This window comes from Ostrea edulis, chromosome 1 (assembly GCF_947568905.1).
Source record: "Ostrea edulis chromosome 1, xbOstEdul1.1, whole genome shotgun sequence".
In the NCBI taxonomy this organism is placed as follows: Eukaryota; Metazoa; Mollusca; class Bivalvia; order Ostreida; family Ostreidae; genus Ostrea; species Ostrea edulis.
Window position 1 is genome coordinate 63,384,187 of NC_079164.1, and position 21,064 is coordinate 63,405,250.

At 33.5% G+C, this 21,064-nt stretch overlaps 1 protein-coding gene across 13 annotated transcripts in view; it reads right to left on the reverse strand.

Moving 5' to 3' along the window:
* Window positions 1-21,064, reverse strand: part of LOC125647968 (unconventional myosin-Ic-like) — a 44,415-nt gene that overhangs the window by 20,654 nt on the left and 2,697 nt on the right. For 2 of the 13 annotated variants that reach the window (XM_048874897.2, XM_048874846.2), the window contains exons 1-16: window positions 18,943-19,115; window positions 18,280-18,583; window positions 9,168-9,360; window positions 7,758-7,873; window positions 6,154-6,352; window positions 5,939-6,019; window positions 5,658-5,837; window positions 5,168-5,266; window positions 4,051-4,164; window positions 3,673-3,744; window positions 3,136-3,255; window positions 1,771-1,944; window positions 1,571-1,651; window positions 1,022-1,162; window positions 250-345; window positions 27-107 (exon numbers count right to left, since the gene is read on the reverse strand). In XM_048874897.2, the coding sequence (XP_048730854.1) occupies window positions 27-107; window positions 250-345; window positions 1,022-1,162; window positions 1,571-1,651; window positions 1,771-1,944; window positions 3,136-3,255; window positions 3,673-3,744; window positions 4,051-4,164; window positions 5,168-5,266; window positions 5,658-5,837; window positions 5,939-6,019; window positions 6,154-6,352; window positions 7,758-7,873; window positions 9,168-9,293 (1,680 nt within the window). In that variant the 5' untranslated portion in view covers window positions 9,294-9,360; window positions 18,280-18,583; window positions 18,943-19,115. Of the gene's footprint in view, window positions 1-26; window positions 108-249; window positions 346-1,021; window positions 1,163-1,570; window positions 1,652-1,770; window positions 1,945-3,135; window positions 3,256-3,672; window positions 3,745-4,050; window positions 4,165-5,167; window positions 5,267-5,657; window positions 5,838-5,938; window positions 6,020-6,153; window positions 6,353-7,757; window positions 7,874-9,167; window positions 9,361-9,711; window positions 9,816-10,627; window positions 11,723-14,275; window positions 14,801-18,279; window positions 18,584-18,942; window positions 19,116-21,064 lie in introns of those variants that run through there. The other 11 variants (XM_056156283.1, XM_048874856.2, XM_048874883.2 and 8 more) reach the window with 9 other exon arrangements.

The window sequence follows — 21,064 nt, forward strand, 5'->3', positions numbered from 1 at the left end:
TAAGTAAAAGAACAGAGTTTGTGTACTGTGTTAGGTCTCTTCTTGTCTTGTAATTCTGAGGCAGGGAAACACATACTGGTGATTTTATTAGACGTCTGACTCATCGCCTGTAATGGAAAATAAAGACTGAAAGCATGTTAAGTCAGGCAGAGCAATTCAGTAACAACCATCAGGGTGAAGCCAGGACCATTCCCAGTATAAAATCCTATTTCTGAATCACTCTAAACCTTGTAGAACACTCCGTTTTACCTCTTTGAGATCTCTGAATAATGAGTCGTTGTTCTTGTCTAAAAATCCCTGAATGCTGTAAGTGACCTCTCCTGCAAAATGCAGCAGACGAAACTCCTGAAATCAAAATGGCAGAATGTGAGCATCATAAATCTCACTTTCAACAAAGAATAAATTCAAAGAAAAAAAAAACATCACTTGAATTTTTTAATGACTGCTACTTTGGTGAGAATCCTGATAAATGTACTTTGTTATTTAGTAATAGATTGCAGGAGGCATAACCTATGATAAATGTACTTTGTTATTTAGTGATAGATTGCAGGAGGCATAACTAGGAAAAATCCCCAAACCCCGGCTTCTTGCTTTTATATTGTCCATTGTCACAAGCAAAAAGCACATGTCATTGCTGAGTTACATCACTGATTGACAGTACACGATTCTAAGCAAGGCGCCTACATATTGATAAATTGCATGTTTATGAATGTCTAAGTTATTTACATTATAGGGTATGTAAACAATTGAAACATGGAGTAATTTGTATAATCCTCGAAACCAATTACGCAGAAATTACCTCAAAGCTTCCATTGTTTATATATATACAAACAACAGACATTTATTCCTTCCAGTTATATTTTTTAGGATACTAAGATTTGCATGTCAAGTTGAAAGGTCGATCTATGCTTTTATTGAGAAATATATAGAAACAGAATAGGTTTATTATTGATAATACATTGATAAATGTAAATATTAAAGATATCTGAATTAAAATTAGCAAAGTGATATAATTCCTTACATCTCGGCCTATGGACCTGCGAGCTGCTGTATCCGTGGCGGAGGAGTGGCTGAAGTAGTGAGGATGCTGACCTAGATTAATGTTCAGCTTCTCCAGGAATGTGCTGTCTGTCGGGTCACCCGGCCGTAGGCATTCTTCATCCTGAAAACATATACAGTAAATCAGTTATACCAATACATGCTGAGATTGAAATACTGTGTATTAACAAAGTGTTTTTACTTTTCTATAGTTAGCAGATACTGCACACACACGCACACATATGCACGCACAAATTGGATATGATGAATTGGGTTTATAACAATTGGGCAAACTTTGCATACCCTAGAGTTTTGATATAACAATATTTTACTGTAGACTTAAACATCAACTACAGTAAAATACAGTATTCCAAAGTACTGGTGACCTATTCTTTCACCTGATCCTCAATGAAAGTTTATGTGATCTCCTTTCCTCTCTAAGTTGAGAAAAGAGGAGTAGATTGTACACTAGGTTTGAGAAGATGCCTATTTATAGATTCTGCCTTTTCAGGATCCTTTTATTTCTGCCTACCATGATTGCTATCATTCCTACAGGTTTCCCCTCGACAAGATCACAGATTATCTTGTTATTGAAGTATTCCACTGGCTCCCACTAAAATACAAAATTACAAACTATTTACATACAGTCACAATAAATCTATGTAACTACCTAGTCACAGCATGAATTGCATCATATGAAATCAAATGATGTGGAATTGTAATTATACACACCGCAATGCCTTCCCTCTGATATTCCTCTTGTTCAGACTTAAGTGTCAGCTCGATAAACAGTTGCTGGAGTTTCTCGTTGCAGTAGTTGATACAGAACTGTTCAAAGCTATTGACACCAAATATTTCAAAACCATAAATGTCCAGAAGACCCATCAGGCTGCATTTCATTCGTTTCTAGAAAAATAATCAAACACCACCATGTAAATTTCAAATTTGATGACATGGCTTCCTTTCTTTTAAAACTTGTCTCTATATATATTAATTACCAGGTATTTCATTAATACGCATATTTAATATTACAATATGAATTTTGTGACCCTCTAAAGTATTGTGTATACGCATGTATTTTCCAACTAAGATATAGTATATAATAATGCAAAAGTGTTATGTCTATCTATAATTTAACTCTTTTGTTTTCTACCTGAACCTGGTCCCAACTAGTCAACACCTTTTGTTTTCTACCTGAACATTCTCCCTATTAGTCAACACCTTTTGTTTTCTACCTGAACATTCTCCCTACTAGTCAACACCTTTTGTTTTCTACCTGAACATTCTCCCTACTAGTCAACACCTTTTGTTTTCTACCTGAACATTCTCCCTACTAGTCAACACCTTTTGTTTTCTACCTGAACATTCTCCCTACTAGTCAACACCTTTTGTTTTCTACCTGAACATTCTCCCTACTAGTCAACACCTTTTGTTCTCTACCTGAACATTCTCCCTACTAGTCAACACCTTTTGTTCTCTACCTGAACATTCTCCCCACTAGTCAACACCTTTTGTTTTCTATCTGAACATTCACCTCACTAGTCACCACCTTTTGTTTTCTTCTTGAACATTCTCCTAACTAGTCAATACCTTTTGTTTTCCGTCTGAACATTCACCCCACTAGTCAACATCTTTTGTTTTCTACCTGAACATTCTCACTACTAGTCAACATCTTTTGTTTTCCATCTGAACATTCTCCCTACTAGTCAACACCTTTTGTTCTCTACCTGAACATTCTCCTCACTAGTCATCACCTTTTGTTCTCTACCTGAACATTTTCCTCACTAGTCAACACCTTTTGTTTTCTACCTGAACATTCTCCCTACTAGTCAACACCTTTTGTTTTCTACCTGAACATTCTCCCTATTAGTCATCACCTTTTGTTTTCTACCTGAACATTCTCCCTACTAGTCCACACCTTTTGTTTTCTACCTGAACATTCTCCCTATTAATCATCACCTTTTGTTTTCTACCTGAACATTCTCCCTACTAGTCCACACCTTTTGTTTTCTACCTGAACATTCTCCCTACCTTTTTCCTACTTGATTTTCAGAAAGATGTCTTAGTTGGAAGACACCACATTGTAGAGGAACTCACCCTACTGTTTAATGAATCGTTAACTTTGTTGACAATCCAGGTGAACAGCCTGTCATACACGCCTTTGGCCAAAGCATCTCGAGCATACAGAGCCTGGTCCTTGTTCAATGGAGATTTCATCTGAAGATAGACATCAGGTTTACAGTTTACAGCACTCCTTGTCATAGACAATAAAACATGATACAGCAAACCTCCAAAACCAACAAATACAGTTTCTTATAACCAAACTTCATTATATCCAATACCATATTCATTATCTTCCTCTCAGAGCAAAATAAATATCACTTTGCAAGCGTGAATTCATTATAAGTATGCTCTTTATAAACATGTTTCACTGTATCGACGATTAATAAACTGTACCCAAAATATACATACATTGTATAAGTATAAAGGTTTGATTTAATCCCTGACACTTTGAAAAAACCACTGCCTGTTTGACATATTATTTCATATTAAGGGCAATGTCATAGTAAGCAGTTTAAATAATCATTTCATGATGGACAAATCATTTACAGGAACACATCTTAACACTCATACCTTTTCTCCTTTAGCTTCAATGGTTTTGTTTTGTAGAGCTGACTGTAGAACTCCTTCTGGACATCCTAGCAGCTACAATACAGATCATGGAACAATCTACAATGCTGCTACCTTTTAACTGTTATTAGTGTCATTTTTTTCTGAAAACGTGCATGCCTCTATCTTCTCATGGTAGAGAATGACTCTTTAAAATACTTTTATGAAGGGAAATAGTTGGATTTTGAAACTATTTCGGAATTGTAACTTTTTAATATTTTGATATCATTAAGTTTTAAACAAAATTCATAGAAAAGTCACTCATTGTCAATTCTATTATACACAACTTGCGGTCGTGTTCATAGACCATAAACTAATCAATAGAGTCTACAGCACTCAAACCTGTGATATATTTTCTACAGGAGTAAAATCTGAAATATTTGCCAGTCCATCCTCATTCTCTTCAAACTGAATGTTTCCAAGGTGAAGAACTGATGCCACAATTGAAAATAATGCCTAGAATAGAATAATCTGTATTGTAAGTCAGTGTATCATAACAATTCAGTATTAGCTCTAAAGAGATATTTACCAACCTTGTACAAAAACTGAAACTGTAGAATCAAATATAATTTGTTTTTATTAAAAACAAATGAATTACACCTCATTTCCTAAATGTACTGTATGGTATGGAGGTGAAAGTATGAGCAGGAAAATAGACATTATGAACTGCACTTTGTGCATTGAAGAAAAAGATGGTGAAAAGATTCAACATCAATGTGACAAATGTCATTGTTGTATATGATACCAAAATAGTGTCATTTGACTGTTATGCTGAACTACCTGTAGGAAAGTAAACATATACCCTTGTACATATACATGTACATGAAAAAAAAACCCACTATAAAACACTCCTCTTTGATCCACTGTAAATTGTAGGAAAATGTTCGATCCCTGGGTCAGAACAATGTGATCATCATTCAATGATACATGTAATGAAGTATTGTAAAAAATTTCAAGGCTATCCGATAACCCATATGAGAGAAGTGTTCACAAGCTATTTTACACCCTCCACCCCTCTTAGATCCACTATAACTTTAAGGATAACAATTGGACCCTCCTGTCCCAACAATATGCACATCTACAAATGGCAATGAAGCATTGTACAAAGTTTCAAGTCTATCTAATAAGCCATACAGGAGGAGAAGCGTTCACAAGATTTTGAGACAGATAGACAGAGACGAACAGACAGACAAAAAGTACAAAAACGATGTCTCCCCCTGGAAGAGGGAAGAAAATATAAGTAGCTAAGATAATACTTAAACAATTAAAATAGGATACAGTGAAAAATGGTTATAGAAAACATCTAAAGTAAATTGCTTTATCTTACATTGTAATTCTTTAAATATTTTAATTTTTATCTGGTCTTCACTATAATTAGGTTTTGCTAAATACAAGTTTAACTGTACAGGATTTACCCGATACTGAATTGATATGGAGCACACAGCTGAACTCCACCTACCTCTTGTTCCTGTGTTGTGAAGTCACATACATCCAAAGCATGCTTAACATGGCTGAAGTCTTTGTGGTCATTCAGGGCATCTACTCGAACACTCTTACCCTATTTTAGAGATATTTTAGTAAAAATTTAAATTTTCAAATTACTTCCCAACACCCTTAAAATCACTGATAAATTTCACAGAAAGCATGCTATTTTAAAGCATACATCAAATATTTGGAAAATGTGCATATTGAGAACTACATTTTTTCTCTGATAATCATCATTCTGTGATACAATGAATTACCGGTATTGAGTTGCAAAATGTCTAGTTCTAGTAGACAATTTACAAAAAGTGGACATTTGCTCCAAATAAGAAATTTGTTGAAATCATATTTACTAAAATTGACAGGCAAGGAACCTTAGGGAATATATCTGTGTATCCTTCACACTTTAACCTTTGAATTTGGCTAGATTCAGTGTCAGATGTACAGTTATTACTTTTTTAACTGACCTGTGTTAGATAATGGTAGTTTTCAGCATCTTTGGTGAGCTTGAGTTTACTCAGCAATAAAGGGGTTCCTCCAGCGATCAGCTGATAGAATATGTGAAAGTTACGCTCTCCGTCTGAATGGTGAACGACGCGTGATTTCTCCAGTAAATAGTTCAGAATATGGCCTCCAACAGGCACTCCCTAAAAAAAACAGTTTGATGAGAATTAAATACGATATTGATTGTTGTTGTATTATATTTGTATCAAATCTAGGATATGCAAGCCACTTGAAATTTCCTTACCTTGAAATCAAACTGAATGTCCATATATTTTCCAAATCTACTAGAATTGTCATTTCTGTTGGTTTTTGCATTCCCAAATGCCTGAAATTTAATTCATGTATTTTACATTAACATGAAATTCACAATGTGTAAAGTAGTTGTTATTTCACTATGAAAATTCGGTAATTAGCAGTTGTTATTTCACTATGAAGATTCGGTAATTAGTAGATGTGAACCTCCAGGATGGGGTTTGACTGAAGCAGACGGTCTTTGACTTGTTCCACATCCTTCATGTGTTTTGAGCTGGCTGCGATGTACTGTAATATTTTCTTGGAAGCCTCGGTTTTCCCTGCACCAGATTCGCCAGATATCAGGACACACTGGTTCCGGTTATCTCCTCGCATGGATCGATAGGCTGCATCAGCAATGGCAAATCTGTAAACATCAGTAATTACCTTTAATTTGCATTTTCATCCCATCTTTATAACTTTTACTTCATATTGTTATCCAAAACTATAAATCTTACCAAATACAATGGATGGTAAAACACCAGTTTAGCAAAGCACAAGAGATGTCCTATTTTGCAATGTAACAGGTGTAATGCATTACATTCAATGAGTTCTCTGTTATTCTAAATATGAGGGGAATGAAAATCCTTATTTCAAATTTTTAATCTAATCAAATTCAATATACAGTAAAATACCACTTTAGCGAAGCTCCAGGGACTGTCCTATTTTGTTCCCCAAATAGGTGTAATTAATTACAGTATCAGCTACTGAGTTATTTGTAATCTTTAAGTTGATTGAAAAACACTTCATTATAATTGATAATTCACAATACATGTGTTTGCTATATAACCTTATTTTACTGTACAGGTAATATCTTTTAGAGAATTGGCATTTTCAAAATATAGATTATTACATATAGTACACAAGTATCTATAATTAACAGTACACATTTCTCTTGCTTAAATTGTTGTATCGGCCTGATGGTTGACAATACACAATATGAAATACTAAATACTAGGGCTATGTTGTTACAAAACATTTGCATCTCGGCAGGTGTTCTTGCAGTGGTTAAGGCCCAGGATGCTGGACCTGAGTCAAATTCAACAGTGGCACTTAGATTTTATATCTTACCTTTTTTTTCTAAGACATGGTCACTTTTCAAATGTTTTTTTGAAAATTACTCCAATTTTCATTTAAATGATATAAAATGTTTATGAATATTTTTGCATCCTATAAAAGTGCAGGTGTAAGGCGTTCGTTTGTGTTGAGTGAACTTTGATGTATGAGGTAAACCAACTTTTCGAGGTACACAGTCTACCTTTTGAACTTCAAAATAAAGCATTTAAATCAAAGAGGAGTACATTCCATGTTAAAACTGAGATTTAGTTGACAAAGAAGCTGTTGTAAATCATGCCATATCCCAGCACTAACCACACACAGCATGGATAGCGGGCGTTAGTTTTATTCCGGTCCAGGTAAACACCAACACCTTGAGCAATAAATTTTTTATGTTATTTCTTTCCTGAATTATCATATGAATTATGAAATCCTTGCCCATTTCAGTTTTTGGCAATTATTTTTTTATGTCAAACATAAAAATAAGCTTTATATATGAAATAATGATTATAAAAATTTATGTTTATATCCATGCCATTGGCTAAGTAAACATAATTTCAGTCTATAGTGCTCCTTCTAAGAGAAAATCCATTATGTAATTCCCATCTGGGGACCATGCACTGAAAATATCCATTATTATGATAATAGCAGTTTTAAAACAGTATTGACACAACCACTCGATCAGTACCACGAGCTGGTAAAAACAATGTACTCACATGTGAGGTGGGAGCTCGTAAAAGTTGACATTTCTATATATGTGAACATACTCCTCATTGTAAATGTCAAAATTCTGATAGGGATTCACAGAAACCAGCACAGGTCCTATGTACGTCTACAAACAAGAAATCTACATCAACACTAATGTAACTTACTGAATTTCAGCATAGTTATCAAAATAACATAATTCTATCCTGATTTACGAAAGAAAAGCCCTCAGTCTTTTCTTTCAAATATATAGTGCTGAGGAGAATTAATTAATGACATATGGGACTGATAAGCATGCATGTAATATTTCATACTTTTCTTCTTTTTTTTTTAAAAGAAAAAGAAAATATCTCTCCTCATCTCCTGATGACAATCTCAATGATATTGATGGTGATCTTGACACACCATCAATATCATACTAATCAAATTAATTAATTCATAACATACTAAAGACTGAAAGTTTGAATTCATGCTTAACATGAGAGCTAATACACTAGTGTAAAGTAAAATTGTCTGAATACCATCCCAACATCTCACTGCATGATCATTGACCTTGGTTAAAAGACCTTGATTCATAAGGATCATCAAGTTGGAGATATCCCAAGGAAGGGAAGCAGAGTAAAGACAGACTGACATGGAAGAGTGGGGGGGGGGGGGGGGGGGGGGGGGGGGTGAGATAACAAAAGAATTTTCAGTCAATGCATAAAATTTATTACTTTTCAAATGAAATTATGATTTCTATGTTGATAAGAGATCATCATTTTGGATGACCCCAATGTCAGTAACTTCTAGCAAAGTGGACAGAGTAAACATACCAGTACAATATGTTTTATAGCAAGCACTGTGCAGGTAATCAAATGTATGTCTCAAGCATATTACATATTAATTGTGGTAATAAAACATTTGTCACTGTTGGCATGTAACACATGTACCAGTGCAATATCCGTTCCATGATCGACATGGCAACAACATTTTTAAAATGTCTTCAATCTGACCATTTCATTACCCTCAATCACAATCCATTATACCACTGGGTCTAATTCAATTTCAATTGATGGATAATCCTTTAATCACATTAATGCTTTCAATGATGATTTTTGTCTTTTTTAAAACTCTTGCAGCATAAATTGAATATTACCATTTTTCTTTAATACTGAAATCAATACAAAAATACTGGAGGTTTATTCTTTTTTTTTTTTATCACCTTTTGAATTCATTTCATAATGTCAATTCAACATCTACAAAGTAAATAATCCAATTTAACGTCACACCATGTAAATAATCTTATTTTAGATTTTATGTCGCTCCATGTAAATAATTTGATTGTACAATGTTGATTAATTCTATACTTTGATACATATCATAGTATTGAAGATATACTGGCACATGCAAGTTCAGAATTTTAGGCACTAAACACTTACATATATGAGATTAGCACTGAATCTCTTCCTCAAATTTTCCACAAATGCTGTGGGATCTCTGAAGTCCTCCAAAAGAACAAAGTCCTGGACCCCAGTGTGGTCCCTCTTATTAAGCTCATTTTCCATGTTAACCAAATTAAATGGTAGACATCCACTTCAAGAAATCCTCTGTCTCCACTAATTAATCCATCACCTGGCAAAAAATTTGTACAAAATATAAGAAGAGAAATATGAATTAAGAAATAACAGCATAAAAATATTAAAATAACCTGGGTAAAATTAATGATTTGGTATATCTGTCCAATTACGTAGCAAGTTCTGATTCAGAATACTTTATAATAAATCACCAGATATACACATTTTATTACTCATTTGTGGACTAAATTATCGTTAGTGGCATTAGGGTCATTGTCATTAAAGGTCGACCATTGGAGTAAAACACAGACTAACACGAGGATATGATATCAAATCGCTGGATCATCCCACAATAAAACACCAGTCTGTATACAACACCTTCAGGTTAACCAAAAAAAATCTAACACACCTTCAGATTTTCTATAAAGGTATAAAGCCAATATTGACCATTTCTATCACACCGAAAAATGGCAATACCTTACATGAAAATTTTGTCCTATAAAACAATATGCTAACAAGGCTTTAGTGTTTTAGTGGGACTTCAGTAGGCAGACTGACAGCTGGAGAATCGTGTCTTCTGTTCTATTTACATTTCATGTGTATACAAATCTGAAGAGTCACGTACTTGAAATTCCACAAAGATGACTAGAGAGAAAGTGCAGGGCTTCAGATAAAAGCTTAATTTGAATTTGGAACCTTCAAGTCACTGTTATCATTTAAAAAATGTCTACAAGTATCCCTCACCTATGAGTAATTTAATTATATTGAATGGTGCCCAGGTATCTTCTATTCTCACAGGTTTTATGCATGCATGAATATGTTATAGTGTCCATGAAGATATGCTTTCATTACAATGTTTTAAAATAAAAAAGATGATTTAAAAATATGCACTCAGACTTGCATGTGATGTACACACAGATTTTGGCATATATGTGATGTTGAACTAAGTTCAGGGGCGTGGTGTTAAGTTCAGGGACTGTAGTATATGCAACTGAATGTATACATGTACATATAGGTATTTTGCATATGCAATACAGCTCAATACTTTACACTAGCCGTATCAGGGTGTGATATGGAAATGGGTATGTGTTATTCTCTGTCTACTATTCAACAAACCAGAGTATATAACAGGAAATACTAAAGATATCATTTCAACTGTAAAAATGACTAATTTCATTCTTTTCTTTTAATTTTAAATGTGAAGTGTTGATTTATTACTATTTTATTCTTATTTTTTCTGTCCAACTAAAATATCAAAGAATGTTTTCTAGGAGAAGGGAATATGAGACTTATAAATAAATGAAAAAATACACAAAATAACTCACAGTTGTCAGGCTAATTCCACTCTAACACTACACCTGGTCAAATTTCTCACTTTAAAATTTCAAACCACAAAATTCCTTGACAACCATGAAACAGCTCACAAGTCGGAAATGAATCACATGCCTCCCTCTTAAATATACGTAAATTCCCTCAAACAGAAGAGCCACTTAGAGTGCAACTGCCCTACCAGTATAATGAAACTCACACTGTATGAAAGAGGGGCGGGGCCCATAATAAAGAACCGATAATATCAATATTGCATCAAAATTATATTTGATAAAATTTGACAGATAACATGGAAAACATGCTGCTATTTCCTGATGTTACTTCAATTTCATTCTGATCACAAACTTTATTTTTTTAACACATATTTAACATAAGGAAGCCCACACTAATGCATATCCATTCTAGATAACAGTTGGGTGCAGGGATTCTAGAAATGATGGTGATATGATGTACTGGTAATATATATTAGCTTTTAGGTGGAGACTTTACCATTTATTATATAAATATACCCTGTAATATCTATTTCAGTACATTGTCTAGCTAACACCATCTTCTCACTTTTACTTGAAAACAATGAACACTATATCGATATTTCCACACCCAACAGACCCACAGAAGTATAAGATTAATAATTGTATACCTATAAAGGTACAAAATGTATGTTATGAGAATTATTGATCACTCTGATCAAACACATTCTAGTGGTCTAATCTACTGAGAGAGACTAAGGAAATTATTGATTGATGTAGACTTACAGAATTACAATGTTTTATTAAATTTGCAGATCATGCACCAGTGAAGGACCAAAAAATACTGCCCCCCGTAAATATAATGAGCAAAAATGAAAATTCACATGTATCTAATTAAACCTCGTACTCTAAAATTTTGTGTTCGCAACATGAGTCATTAGTTAATGAAATTAACTACTTTTGCTAATTATAAAATGATACCAGTCCTTTACTAAGTATGTTACTCATTAAGACAATGAGTCATTTAAAGTGAAACTAGACAGATTTTGGGTTGTTGTGTGAAATGTACATGTATATGTATCAGCATGATGAAAATAATGCACATGTATAAACTCCATTACCCAGCATTGTCTGACAACATCCTTGTGAGGTGAATAAACAGAATATAGGCTGTTAATTTTATACAAAGGTTAAGAGGAAAATGTCCTCCTGCCTTAGCTAAAGTCTAAGAATGACTTTGTTTTAGTGTACTCTGTCGACACACATTATATAACGGTGGATCAGACAATAAACTGATATAATTTGATGTGCTTCACAATTGTGTTCAATGACTCATCATCAACCACATTCTGCAAATGAAAGGTTTTAGGTTCCTGACCAGGCCAGACCCATTAAGTCTTTGAAACAGGTAGTGTCCACTACATCGCCAAGTGCTAAACAAAAAGAGTCATGATGAATCAGATGAGACAATAAAAAATAACCACCATTCATAGCATACATCAAATGTTGTAAACATTTAATGTACAAGTAATTGTCAGCAGATGTCCCTCACATTACTGTGTCAGTACAGTACAGAAAGTTTTAAAAAATCAGATTATATATATATATATACACCATATTAAATACACCATGTGAACTTATGAAAAAAACCCTAGGCGATACCTCTACCTTTAAAGGGATAGAAATATATGTTCCAACTGAAGCATAGAAATACCTCTACCCGTAGAAGCATGATGATACCTCTACCTGTGGAAGAATAAAGATAACTCTACCTATAGAAGCATAGAGATACCTCTACCTGTAGAAGCATAGAGATACCTCTACCTGTGGAAGAATATAGATAACTCTACCTATAGAAGCATAGAGATACCTCTACCTGTAGAAGCATGATACCTCCACCTGTAGAAGCATAGAGATACCTCAACATGTAGAAGCATAGATACTTTTACCTGTAGAAGTATAGAGATACCTCTACCTGAAGAAGCATAGAGATATCTCTACCTGTAGAAGCATAGAGATATCTCTACCTGTAGAAGCATAGTGATACCTTTACCTGTAGAAGCATAGTGATACCTTTACCTGTAGAAGCATGATGATACCTCTACCTGTAAAAGCATAGATATAACTCTACCTGTAGAAACATGATGATACCTCTACCTGTAAAAGAATATAGATAACTCTACCTATAGAAGCATAGAGATACCTCTACCTGTAGAAACATAGAGATACCTCAACATGTAGAAGCATAGATACTTTTACCTGTAGAAGCATAGTGATACCTCTACATGTAGAAGCATAGTGATATCTCTACATGTAGAAGCATCGTGATATATCTACATGTAGAAGCATAGTTATATCTCTACCTGTAGAAGTATAGAGATACCTCTACATGTAGAAGCATAGAGATACCTCTGTTCAGAAGCATGGGAATATCTCTACATGTAGAAGCATAGAGGTATACTTTAATAGCATGTAGATCTATTCCTTAAAACATATGATGATATTTTTAACCTCACCAAAAACAAAGAAAAAATGGTCAACAGCTAGAAGAGAATCAAAGCATGGAGATGACACTATAATTGTTTGATGTCATAGTTAGCAAAAAGTCTGTAGGATATAAAAACATTTCATTTATCACTCGAAGCACTGAGATCACTGACTATATAGGGATATTCACTGAAGGAACAACAAGAGAAGGGAGACAACTCAAAACTTGGCAAAACCCTAAAAACGTCCAGCATTTAAATATGACATACATTTATCTGAAACAATTCAACACAGGTTCATTTTTATGCCTGTTCACCTGGTTTTACTAAAAAGATGGCTTTGAATATTCTAATATAGACAAATTTCAGTTGTAGCATAAAATTTTATTGGTTTAATAGAAAATTATTTACTTTTATGTAGAATGGACATGAGATTTCATATGAATGGTTTAATTGGGGGTAGTTTACATTTATCAGTTTATGAAAAAGAGTAAACTACATCAAAATAATTCATACCCTGTAACATTCCTTAATTATACAAACTGATCTGGAAAGCAAGATGATGTTTTGATATTACCAGAATATGCAATATATATATATATATAACAGATACCACTACCATGCACTGTGTTTTTAAAACATGAATGCTAAACATGAATAATGTTCTGGAGGATGAATTCTGAATAAACATATCAACATGATAAAAAATGTATACTCCCGACGGAAATCAAATATTGCTGATTAATTCAATCTTGTAATAACCTGAATAAATTATATCGGACTCAAAGAATAAATTGTATACAAGAATAACCATCTGAAGATTCTGGTTAAGAATACAGCAAAACATTTTCATAAATCAATAGAATATACAGTGAAAGAATAATTTATTGAAAATATAATCTGCTTGTTCAATATGAACCTGGATCAAATTTAGTCTGATAAAACCAGATCCTTTGATCCGCTCACACAGATTGCTACACAAGGTTGTGTAGTGATCTATGTGAGTGGATCAAAGTATCCGATTTTAATCGGATTGAAATTCATTTATATTACAAAAAATCCTTGGATTTGTCTAAATAAAAAATATCATAGATTCCAAAAATTGATAAGGCATATGGTGATGAACTATCCTATGAGGTTTAATAGTTTCAGTTATATATCAGATTCTGTAGAATAAGAATTAACATACCTTTGGTCACCCTCCAATCAATGAAATTTAAAAGGAAGAAAACCAAATACTCCTATTTCATGAATGAATGAACTTTTCAATATACAAACTGCGATCAACTTCACGAGCATTGAGTCATGCCAGATCAGCCAACTGTTATTGATTGCAGAGAATGGAGGAAGAAGAAAAAAGCAAGCCTTACGCTTACAACAATAAAACAGTTATAAAGTGAATCCATGTTAGATTTGGTAACCCTTCAGATAAGAATTCCATTGTATCCATGTCTGAGGGATGAAAGATATATGCTCTCTGTCCATTAACAGGTATGTTAGGTATCTATAGATAAGCTGCCTCCATCAACACATAACAAACACATATCCGCTTCCTGTCTCTGGTTCCTGAATGTCTATACAACAAATCCTGCGTTAAAGTCTTGTAGGCTAGTTAATCTGTGATAAAGACTGCATTTATACACAAGTTCCTTACAATTCTGTAAAACGATCAACCCAGTGACAGCAACATTTTCCAAAGAACATGTATACATGTATGTCACTCACATATACGTCATAACCATACTTCCTACCCATTTTGGATTTAACATTACCATACTTCCTACCAAGTTTGGATGTAATCCAGACAGATTTTTTCCCTTCAAACTGAAAGATTAATAATTAAAAGCACACTTCATCTGAAACTGGATGCCTGAGCTTAGTGCCATTATTCTTTTGTCTTTTTCCACTCTTCACATCATTGAATTCAAACTATCATAAAATCCAAATTTTTTAATACATGTAAATATACAATCAAGACTCATCTCCCCTATATTGCATGAAAAGTGAAGAAAACAAACAGTGATAAATCTCATAACTAAAGTTTCTGTGCCATATCTATTCGTGTGTTCAGTAATTCTAGACTGTTGATTATCTAATACTGGGGATCATGCATGGATATATAGCCCAATTCCCAAAATTAAGGCACTCAACCCATTACATTATTGACTTGTTCATATACTCTCCACAAATAACATCTGATCGTTTCATTTCTTATTACGGGCAAGATTAAAAAATCAATGTTGAAAGAATATCTAAATTCAAATAGATGGAGGGGGAATAAAAACTCCCATAAGTTTCTTTGGTCTGACATTGATTACAGAATTTTGGGGGGAACAAATTGACTTTTTTTTAAATGTTACATTTTAAGACAATATATCCTATCATTTGTAAATAAACAGTTGAAAAAGTATATAAAAGTGTTATTAGTACTTGATAATTGATTTAGATCAATATTCATCATATTTACTTTTAAGGGGCCAGGGGTCTTAAGTTTTTTTTTGTTGGACATTTGTACAAACATAACAGGAAAAAAAAGAAAGAGGGAAGATATATTTGTGATAACTTCAAAGCCTCTGATGATAGCATAGCCTGTGGTAGCCACACTGAGTACACATACTGGATATAAAAGCTCTGTTATAGCTCTCAAGTCATCTGTAAATGTAACTGAGTCTGGGTCAAAAGTCACAAAATAAAACATCATCATCAAACACGACACCAGTGGAAAAATCTTTTATTTAAGTTGTCACAGGGATGACACCACTAAACAATAAATTCCTCTTACGATTAGTTCAAAGTTCTATGCAATGCTAAAGACTTGGGTAATGTCAAGGTTAAGTGGTCAAACCTGAAGATAGACGTTATGTCACAATATTTACAGTTTTCCACTTTGTCCAGATAACATTACACACAAGGTTTGATTTATTTGCCAAATTACCACCACACACTTCTTCCATGATAGGAACCCCCTAAAAGTTTATTTAACAACTTTTATTTTATCTTTTCAATAAAAAAATTTAATTAGATCCAAGATAAAGAAACATGTAAATAAAAGGAGTAACTGTCTGGTTTTTGTGGTGTCATCAATTGGGTACCTCCCGTTGGGTGCCTTTGGTGTTTATGAAAATTACCAAGGGAAAAATAAAAAAAAACTAGACAGTTATTTTAAAGAATGGCATTCACTAAATAAAAGAGCCCTCTCACTTAAATTTTAAGATTTGCAATCAATGTTCCTTGCCACAAAATTAAGCAAAGCTTTTAATGGGTTGTCTTATTTTGGGGCCATTTGGTAATATCAACAATTTGAAAGCTATAGACCAAAAACTTATAATGGCCAATATATTTACAGAAAATAGGATTTTTTCTGCAAGATGTTGGCCAATAGTCATAAAGATATTTATATATTGAGGGTTGATAAAATCTAACAGGTATTTCTTCGAAATAAGTGGTTTTGCTATTTATAGTCGAAGTCAGGCATTATGTTTGTGTATGAAAAGGGTTTATAAATGTAAATCATCCTCCAACATTTGTTGTAATTTTTGTTACAATTACATGTAAATATTTGTGATTGTCATCAGAGCCTCTGAGGATAATTCATTGATCCATAACAGTTTTCTCCAACCAGACTGTCACTCGACAACTCGTAAACGAATTACATGTAACATAATTTATGAATAAATGTGGAAAGTATTGGAGCAGTTACCCATATGTGATGTTATGATTTTAAAATGGGGTTGTAAATTTATTAGAATGTGGTTGAGTCAGTACATAATATGTCTCGTTCAAAAGTAGCTGCCAAGAGTTATCTCCCCATTACTGCAGTTCTTGGGAGAGAATACCCACAGACAAAAGATTTTATGGAGCTGTAACAAAATATCAAGGGACTTGCATTAATTACGTGTCATGTTAATTTGATAAAAAAGCATGTACATGTAAATGGGTTAATAGAATAATTAGGAAAGACGTACAGAACAATGGTCAGATAAAAATCCAAATTCAAGTAGTTAGGGGATAGGTAAAAAGCACCCATCATAAGTGGCATTGACTATGGGAGGGGGGGAGAGATTTTTTTCAATGTACACTTATACTGACATTCAAAGATTACATGTATACTTTCATTTGTGAACAAAGAGTAGAAAAGTTATATAAAGATCTGTTATTATCATTTGATGATTGACTTGGATCATCATTCACCACATCTTAAGTTTAGTGAGGGGGGGGGGGGTGTCCTTGATGAGAATCATAAATCATATGAATTTAGTTTTTCATCAGACACTGAACTTTTGCTCTCGTCTCTTATTAATCTCTCCATAATATGGATCTATATATATAACACTAATATAATCCTCTGAAACTATTAAGTACTACATTTATAAGGTGGAGTGGACAGAAAACTATGCACCAGATCTGGTAGACTCAGAAATATCAAATGATTGAAATGTTCCTATCAAAATTTTCATGAACATTTTAAATTGAATAAATAAATAAACATGGATTCAATCAAATGTTTCAACATTATGATATGTACTCTTTAGCGAGAAATAACACTTACCGCAGCATTAATATATCCCTGAGATTAAGAATTGGATATTATGATCCAATAAACTGCATGTCTGCCCTAATCAAAATTTTCATGCCTCTAACATTTCAAATATCATTTGCAATCTCAATCACAAAAAACGAGAAATATAGTTATTTTTGTATCCCATAAGGTTTTCACCATTTATGATAATTCACTGCTTTCCTGTTGTTATTGACACATCATAATCTACTAATGCTATCACTGTTCAAGTGAAGAGTAGTCCACAGAATTCTAGTCCTCAATGAGGTGAAATGATTAGTACAGTAAACAAGGACTAAGAACAATGTTCATCAGTGAATGGTGTTTACAAGGGCAATAACTCTATAAAAGTCATCAGTTTCTCAGTAGAAAAGATAATCTAAATCATGTGGGTGCAAGGAAAAATATCTTGGAATAGTATGGTTTATAGCTGAAAACACCAAAGCAAATTTCTTTATATAAATTGTATAATAAATCCACTTGAGAATCCTATGGCTAGTAAATCAAAGTATTTTTTTAAAAAAAGTTTCTCGTACTTGCATGGAGAAGGTAGTTAGTAATTAAAGGACAACATTTCACCCATACAAAAATAAATTAGGGATTAATATCCACAACTTCCGATTAACATCACACACCTGGTAGTAACAGAATCCCAAATCCTGCTGTTCTCAGGTGACAATTTCTCAGGTGGCAGTCACTGACACAGGTAAAATCTTCCTTGCCTCGTTTTGTATTTCAACATTTTTATAAGTTGTTTAGTATAGCAGATTCTTCTTGCAATGAAGTCAACTTTTCAGGCAGTTTTCAAGATGAAATCATCAGGCTCATAAATTTCAACCAAAACTATTTTTGCAATATCAATTAAGATTTAAGCTATAGAATATCTTCTCAATTATTTTACCATGGCCTATTCATGCAACTGTAACTGCATGATGCTTTCTGAAATTATACAAGTCAGAGAAAAATATTGGTTTTAGGCCATAATGAAAGATTACATCATGATTAGGGCCAAAATTAGACTATAAGTTCATCTTATTTAAGTTCCCTGTCCTAGAAGACTATTCCACATTTAATCTATTCATATACAAACATGTACATTGTATTATGAAATATAAACCAGCTACATGTAGAATTATTTTAAGTTGAAATTGGTTCATAGAATCAATATAACTGAGACATAATCAAACATAGTATTACATATATTTTACAACATGAATTGTGAACATTACACCAGTACGTGTGGACAAAAGGCACAAATGCATTACATGTACTAATGTTCAAACAATGCATTAAATTACCATATCTATACCATCAGTGAAGAAAATCCACTCAAAAAATTTACAGTTTCACATTAGGATCTAACATGCACGGCTGTTCTCTATATTGCTGTTCAATGCATTTCTTATCATTTTAAACCAGGAAGTTGGACTCCAACAAATTGTCAGAGATATTTACTTAATCTTCCACAAAAAAAAATCTTCTTAAAAAATCATTGATTCAAAACAGGCATTTAAATGCTGCCTTCTGAATTATCACCCTTTGGCTGTTGAAAACTCTTGTACTTACAAATTCCTGATGACCAAAATACATTGATTGCTGCAAGACATGTAACTCCAAAGTCCAAAATATTATTAGAAAATGGTGGCACAATTTTGAATGTTCAAAAATTATCTGGAAGACTAGATGACCTAGCTCTCTCCCTTACATAAATAAGTAAGGTGTTGGTTTGAAACTCTAAAACTTTATTGTCCAATAAGCACCAATGATCTCACTCAAACCGAATAGTTGTCAGACAATATCTTAAAGCCCGTAGCTAACACACTTACATCACTTCCAATATAAACTCAGCATCTTTTCATATCAAAGAGATTCTTATCAATACGACCACATATGTGACAACCACATTTTTTTAACAAACAAAAAGGAATTTGTTGGGGGGGGGGGGTGTTTGTGTGTAGGAGGAGTTCAAGATCCCACATCTGAAGTTGTGCTTTACAGGCTGGGGTATAAATAAAACAGGCTCTGCCCCAGCCTGCTCAAGCTGCAGATCTATTATAAATTTGGGGGGGGGGGGGGGTCATTGAGACAGAACACCTCTAGTCTGTCCCAATATTTTCCCAGAGAGACAGATCCGCAGCTGCAGTGAGTGAGACAGCCCGCTCATGAATGTCTCAGTTTCTCCCTGTTTAAATCTTGATTATATTAAATGTTGGGTATATATGACTTTGTATAGAAATCACACTGTAATTATGACATTCTAATTTAACACTTAATCACAATTTTTGTTTCAGCATGACATATGTTTAAATTATATGTATACATGTGTTTGTAACCAATTGTTAAAAAATTTCTTCGTGTGTATCAGTAGGTTGTGAGTTAAAACATTAAATGGCAGGCTGACATATTCATTATAAGACTGTGCCCCTTCCCCTAACTCACACACAAAGTAGCATTATGATTAAGTTAGGTAAATATTCACAATGCATACTGAGGTATCCAAACACACTTGTACAAAATATTTTCACACACTATCTTATAAACTATAGACTTGCTTGGTGACCCGGAGCACTTTATTGTTACTTTTGTAAGGTAAATTAATGTTAGCTATTTTGTTTCCTATTGACCAGCATCGATCATTCCAAATCAACTTCTGATAGGACATCCTGGATACACCCAGAAATGGCTGCATGGGGCATACATGTATTTAAGATACTATTGCTTTTCATAAAAAACTTTACCACCCTTATCTAAATGCTCCTTGCTCTTGGTATGTCAGAATACATTCTATCTAACCAAACTTCTACAAACAATGTAGTTTATGTAACATCAATGTCATAAAATATATGTCCTAAGCAATAGAGATTATTGAATTTAACAAAATGAAAATATTAGTAATCTTATAAGTTATGAGCTTCTCTAATATCTGCATTATAAACTTACAACACGACAAAACTTAATTACTGTCATCCCAATACTGTGACCTTTTCCAATCTAGAGTAATCCCGCATAGGGCAATTACCTAGCAATAATTATCACACTAGGCATGCTCAAACAGGAGCAATTCTGAAATATTAAATATTTCAGTTCTTCTTTCTTACAACTTGACTTTATTTCTAACTGCCATTTCAGCTGGCATTTTATCTATCAAATTTTAACAATTCCCACATTAAACAAGATGCCCAAGGGCCACATTGCTCACCTGAGTCACCTTGGCCCATATCTGAAGACTTTCCATATATATTTGCATGTAAAACCTTTGTCCCTATTATGGCCCCAACTACCCACGGGGGCCATGATTTGAACAAACTTGAATCTGCATTATGTCAGAAAGTTTTCTTGTAAATATCAGCTTTTCTGACTCAGTGGTTATTGAGAAGAAGATTTTAACAATATATTTGTATGTAAAACTTTGATCCCCCC